The following is a 6,321-nucleotide window of genomic DNA, read 5'->3' as shown; positions in this document are numbered from 1 at the left end:
CCACAAACCAATGCGCTTTTAGATATGATATTTTTAAAAACTGCACCCATATTATGTATTTCTTACTTATCAAATATAAGCTACAGGCATACTCCAAATGATTTATTTAGAATTTTGCTTCGTAAAAATAATAAAGATATAAATAAAACTATTTACTGTACCCCCCTCAGGATGTCGCCATGGTTCCGTCTGGTGGTAGAGACGGCGATCCGCAGTCAGTAAACGACACATTCGTGTCAGTTAAGAACAAACGGTAAAACCAACGCGGCAACGACCAGTCAAGGAAACTTTTTAAAATGTTTATATAACTTCAAAAAATTAAGCACGGTCTCAAACACACTTAGGAGATGTATGTAAGCACGGGAAGTAATGTTTATGTTTTATGGGTTTTACGTGAGAACTAACACGAATTCCAAATAAAGATCAGGGCTGTATTTCCTAAATACGTAATTGATTTAGGGTTATTGTTGTTTTACCATTAATTAATACATGATTATAAATATGTGCCGTGCATGATATAAATATGATAGCAATATTAAAGCATTTCTGTTGGCAGATATTTATTTTTTTAGCGTAACGCCCATTTCAAGTCATGTGTGCTACATCGACCAATGGGAGGTGGACCGTGAATTTAAAAACGATTCGCGGTAGCAGCTGTACAAGTTTTCGTACCAAAACAAGTTTGTGATCTGGGAGCAGCTAGCGGCGACTATCACAGAGGACTGAGGTAATGTTGGTGTTAACGGTCTGTTAAAGCAAATGTTGACTTCATTAGCAGCGACGGTAAGTTTATTAAATGGCGAAGACGCTTTGTCAATGACGTGAGCTAGCGTGCTAGCTAGTTAGCTCACTAAAGCAACGTTTTGATTCTGTATCTCCCTTTTGTTTTAAGACTACCTCAAAATCAACCTTTTCTGTTCACCAGAAGTTTTATTCGTTATGGTGGAAGTGTTTTACTTAACTTTATTAAACTTACTACTACGTGTTGCTGTTTATCCTCCAATAACATCAGTTTGTACTCGTATGTATTTGCATAAACTGGAGACAAGGATTAACTCATTTCCTTAATGAGTTTACCCGTGAACACTACAGTTAATGTTAATCGATGCTATATTATTTCTACTTTATCAAACATTCTTTTTTCCTTTAAAAAAGAGAAGCCGCTAGGAGGCAGCACTCTTTATTTTGATTGGAAAAATGATTTGAGTTTGTTTTTCAATCATATGGTTAAAAGGGTCCGCCCGAGCTATGCAGTTACTTGAAATTTAATGTAAATAACAAATTGTCCCAAAGTGTTTTCTCTTTGTGCTGCTCCCTTTTAAAGACCACCACAACAATCTCAGTATCCCTGTCATGCTCCCCTGTCAAACCAACCCTCTGCATGTATCCAAACCGTCTCAGCCTTATAACTTTGACTCTATTGTTCCATCTGAGCTGTCCCTCTGATATACTCCTTTGGTCCTGTCCATCCAGATCACTTCCAGTGGGGGGGAAAATAACCTTGACACCTCCTTTGCTAACATCTCCAAACTGTACATCACAGCAGGCCTCACTGTTTTCATTACACTGAGCTAAAATAAATTGACTAGTTTTACCAATTTGTTTTGGTCTTTCCTTTCAGTGCTTTACTTTCCAAATTCATTCTATTTTGCAGACTTTTATTTGTTTTGGTTTGAATTCTAATTGCATTAGAAACCATCTGCTGCAACTTGTTGGAAGTTTAGAGGGAGATGAACGAATCTGATGTATGTTGCAGAACCTCAGGGTCACCTCAACTCTAACTAGAAGCTTTAGAAAAAGGATTTACACCTAACTTTTAACAGAGCTGTTGTCAGTTTCCGGACCCCAAAGTAGAAGCTGGTTCAGTACGAGCAGGCTGAATGCACTGCCTCCCATTCTACTTCTGGAAGCTCTAGGAACTGAAATTAAGCCTGCACTCTGGGAGCGAAGTGCATTGTTGAAATATGGTGCTAAGAGGTCTTTAAGGTATGATGAGTAGAAGCATATTATGTTTGCTGCAACAATGCTGTAGCCTGTAATGCTGCCAAACTTGCCATTAGTTCCAGCACCGTATTCATAAAAGGGTACTGAACTTAAAGCAGTTGGCTATTAGGAGTTGATGCTCACCCAACTCTTTACTTGGGGAAAGTCCCATTCACACACATACAAATGCTGATTGTATTCAGTTTAGTACTACATGACAAAAGCAAGAAAAGGGCTAGCCTGTTAAGAGGCACTCTTTGCTGTAATGTATTAAACGCTGCTATAGAAATTCTCCCTACATAAAGCTGCAGTAGCCAGTGTCTTCTTGTTTTCAGATGGCCAATATAATCTTTGCAGAGCGGGAAAATGCAGGTCTCCATGCACCTACACAGAAAATGAGGCAGCGGCTTCAGTCTGCTCCAGGTATGAAAATTATGTCTTTGGTCGACTTCCTTTTTTTCTGCTCTTGAAACGCTGATAACGTTTGCATAGGTGCCACGTTAACTTTTTTGTCCCTGCATTCAGAGAAACTAGTCAAATCTCCTACAAAACCATTCAGCACCCCCTTGCCATCTGGACGAAAGGCTTTCGGCTGCCTTAACGTAAAAGTCTCGACCCCTGCCATCAGCAAACAAGAGAAGAAACTCCTTAAACAGGTTGGACTATATAATTATTCAAGTATACACTAAATGCTTGGCTGTATTCTGACTTATTTGATTTTTCTCTGCCACAGCCACCAGTTTGCCTTGAGGAAACAAAAGCCAAAAATGCACCTCAAGCCAATGTGGAGTATCCAGAAACTGAGAAGTTGTTCTCTTATGACCCACTAGGTAACTGATGCTATAAGTTGTAATTGTAAAGTTCTGCTTGGTGGTTATTTTAAAAGGGCAAAAACAGTAAGGCAGAATTTGGAAAGTTGTTGCATATTTGACCCGTCAATTTAAAACTCCATTTAAAATGCTGCTGCACTGTAGCACAAGTTTATGCTTTCATTTGAAGCTAATTTGATTTGGTTAAGTAATCGGAAGGTTTGCCTCAAACTTGTGAAATCAAAATATGATTCGGGTGTACTTGAATAAGGCCATGATGTGGCTTTTAAAATGTGTTTTAAAATGATTTTTAATGAAGGTTTTACACTTTTTTTTTTTTTTCTTTTTTCTTTTTTTTCAAGACCAAAGAAAGAAGCAGTCGACTGAGGCAATTCTAGTAGTGAAAACACAGCATTGTATTCATGAATTGACCACATGTATACAAATGCGGGTGAGACGTATACAGGGCTCTAGAGTGCAACCAATTTGGTCGCACATGCGTCCTAATTTCTCAATGGTGCAACTTTAATTAAAAAAAAAAAAAAAAAAAAAGTTGAGTAGCTTAGGCCCAGTAGAAGTGGATGTAGCTGTGGGCAATGAGGGGAAAAAATGAAAAGAACGATTGATAACTTTCATGTCTAACACTAGTCCAGAGACGGCATCAGATAATTAGCCACATACGATCAACTGAGCCAGAGCCCGCTGATAGTAAAATGGGGAAAGTGTATACATTTCAAAGCTGGCAACATGATCCAGTGCATTTTCTGTCGTGAGTGTGGAAAGACCATGGCTGGCAATACTGCATTTGGAGTTGACCATCTGAGGGGCATGTGACTGCAATGGAAGATAGTCCATAATATATCAAGCTGTTCAGTTTGAAGCCTTTGAGGCACTTTTTAATTTAGATTTTCATTTTATTTAAAATATCTTGAAGTTTAAATTTCAGCTCAGTGAAGCACTTTCTCAGTAACTTATCTTTCTTGTAGAACTGTGTTCCAAATAAAGAACTTTGTGTTGACAAGATTGATTGTTAGTTAATAATTTACAAATCAAACAATCAATCTTGTCAACACAAAGTTCTTTATTTGGAAACCACTTGTCCCGTTTCGTGATATAGGTATTAGCTTGTAACCTTAACAAAAGGTAAAAATTTTCAATTCTATGGATCTCCTCAACAACCTTTCCTTGTTTTCTATTTGCATTTCCAGAGTACTTGAGGTATGACGTACCTGAAGACTTGATTCCTCTAAGTAAACTTGCCTTACCTGGACTCGCCTGTTTCTCACAAGTACCTGATATGTGTGAGGATGACTTTGAAGAGCTGGCACCACTCACAAACCCACCAGCTGTGACTTTGAAACATTCAGGTATCAACTTTTGGTCAGGGGCAAAGAACCCTATTTCAAGCACCTGGTTTATTCAAAGAACCACTGCAGTGGTTAATAATAAACATGCATTATTATGGGAACTCAAGTTTATGGTGATTTTAAAAATCAGAATATTGCTGCACTCTAACAAAGCAGCTTTGTAAGGTTTAGTTCACCTAAATGAGTCATTCTCCTAGCTTCCTTTATTTATTTTAGATAGGTCTGCTGGCTGCAGAGCAACTGATTTTGCAGGGAAAGCTAAAACTGAAGTGGGGGGGGGGGAGATCAAGCGCACAATACAGGTGTGAGAGAAGCATGGCACAATAGCGCATTAAACCCTGAATGTGTTAAGCACCTCTGGTCAGTAATCCCGGATTTGGTCTACTGCAGGAAATCTGTCATAACTTGCGACATAACCGGAAACGCCTTTCAACCACACACCGTAGCCTCCAACATAATTTGGTCATTGCAGGTTAGGTCAGCCTGAGGTGTAGTTGCATTTCTCGGGAGGTGTACATCAGGTTACGTAAAAGGCTATGATGTAGGCTTAAAAGGGGTTTGTGGTCAAATCATAAGTAACAACGTGGATTTCCTGCAGTAGTCTAAATCGGACAAGACTGAAATGACTGCTTTATTACAGCCAGGAAGGAAAGGTGAGAATAATAAATGCCAGTTAAGACAAACAGTATCACAGCTGTCTTTAAGGCATAGCAGAATTTAACAGACTGCAACTGTTATTAAATTGATGTTTAGATGTGCACGAGATGGCTTTTTAGTCTCTGTGGCAGCTCTGGTGTTGAACAGTCTGAAAAGATGAATGGAAGTAAGAAGTGAATTAGATTAAAATTAGGTGTCCTTTTCTTAGGATCACTCATTATAGAACAATGAAATGGTTTTTATTGGCCAAAGGGAAACCGGTAACTGAGGAATAAATTTTAATCCTAAGAACCTGTGACAAATGCAGATTCTTATCACAGGTCTAAGGTGTCTTCCAGGAATGGTGATGACTTTCCAGAGAATTTGCTACAGACTTAACCTGCTCTACAGCATAAGTTACCATGGTGACATAACACAGAAAACTCGGGAAGTTTGAAGTTACCTGTATAAGCTCAAATCATGCCTTAGGGAACAGGGCTGGGCTCTGTGTAGTACAAGGGGCCCAACGAGGAAAGAAATGTGGCTGTACAGTTCATTTTCACTTCACATAATGCTGGAGATGCACTGGTGGTTTTTACACTTGAATACATTTTGCCTCTTACCTGTGCAAAATTGGTGACTTGAACCAAATACCAGCCTCTGACATAAACGCTACTGTCAGCAGTATTGCCCAACATAAAATTAGGGCAATGATATTAGTGCATTCCTAAGCTATGATTCAGGAGCCTTTGGGAAATATGACTAATACACTTTCTTCAGTGTCACCCCTGGGCTCTCTTGTCCGTCACGCTAAAACAAACAGGGTTTTCCCAGAGCTTTCTTCCTGGAAAGCAGTTTAATTCCTATCAGCCCGAAATCATCTCATCATGTTGGTTCTGTCTTGCAGTATAGCGTACCCTGTGATGGCTGTTAACTGCAAGAGTAAAAACAAATTTAAATTCTGTTCATCGTAGCAAATTAAATCTTCCCAACTCTGACAAGTGCACCTAGTGTCAAGAAACCTCGCCTCAAAAACGGTTAAAACTACACAAGCACAAATGACAGCTGCCACTATAAACAGACTCTGGAATGAGACATTACAAACATGGCATTTATGTGGCCCTCAATTTGACACTCTACTTTCTCAATTTCTCAACCTCTGCTCTAATGGATTAGATGTACAATTTAAGACTTTGGGATTTATAAATGGTATGCAGCCCTCAAATAAAACCACTTTTATCAAGCAACTGTAATTGTATCTTTGCATCTGAAGTGCAAGTTTGAATCTCCTGGTATAATTAACTACAGGTATCATTAACCTTCTGTATGATTAAATTCCCCGTATCTCTCTTCAGATTGCCGTGTGGAGCTGGATGCCTTTCTTCAGACGCTCGAGGAGCTAACAGTGGAGCTTCCTCCAGAACCTGATACTGATTAAAGTTGTGTTTGTCTGCTTTTAATTGAAATAAAGTTGTTTTTTTTAAATCGTGCATGATGTGTTTTATGTGCTGGAGCTCCATTTTATA

At 38.9% G+C, this 6,321-nt stretch overlaps 1 protein-coding gene across 2 annotated transcripts; it reads left to right on the top strand.

Annotated features, from left to right (window-relative positions):
* The first annotated feature begins 593 nt into the window (after nucleotides 1-593).
* On the top strand, nucleotides 594-6,285 carry LOC120723749 (securin-like). Of its 2 annotated transcripts, none has more exons than XM_040015433.1 (6): nucleotides 594-727; nucleotides 2,319-2,406; nucleotides 2,509-2,639; nucleotides 2,717-2,813; nucleotides 4,001-4,159; nucleotides 6,151-6,285. In XM_040015433.1, the coding sequence occupies exons 2-6, from the start codon at nucleotides 2,319-2,321 to the stop codon at nucleotides 6,231-6,233; spliced, it is 558 nt and encodes a 185-aa protein (XP_039871367.1). In that variant the 5' UTR covers nucleotides 594-727; the 3' UTR covers nucleotides 6,234-6,285. The 2 variants fall into 2 exon arrangements, with proteins under 2 accessions (XP_039871367.1, XP_039871366.1); XM_040015432.1 differs by lacking the exon at nucleotides 594-727 and adding an exon at nucleotides 745-783.
* Nucleotides 6,286-6,321: the final 36 nt, after the last annotated feature.

Source organism: Simochromis diagramma, unplaced genomic scaffold (assembly GCF_900408965.1).
Source record: "Simochromis diagramma unplaced genomic scaffold, fSimDia1.1 OVJJ01000685.1, whole genome shotgun sequence".
Classification (NCBI taxonomy): domain Eukaryota; kingdom Metazoa; phylum Chordata; class Actinopteri; order Cichliformes; family Cichlidae; genus Simochromis; species Simochromis diagramma.
Note: the sequence above shows the minus strand (reverse complement) of the source record. Positions and strands in the feature narration are given on the sequence as shown.

Coding starts and splice junctions, on each gene's coding strand:
- LOC120723749 (XM_040015432.1), top strand. CDS start 760: ATGTTGACTTCATTAGCAGCGACG. Junction 2,640..2,716: donor AGAAGAAACTCCTTAAACAG/GTTGGACTATAT, acceptor TCTCTGCCACAG/CCACCAGTTTGCCTTGAGGA. Junction 2,814..4,000: donor GTTCTCTTATGACCCACTAG/GTAACTGATGCT, acceptor TTGCATTTCCAG/AGTACTTGAGGTATGACGTA.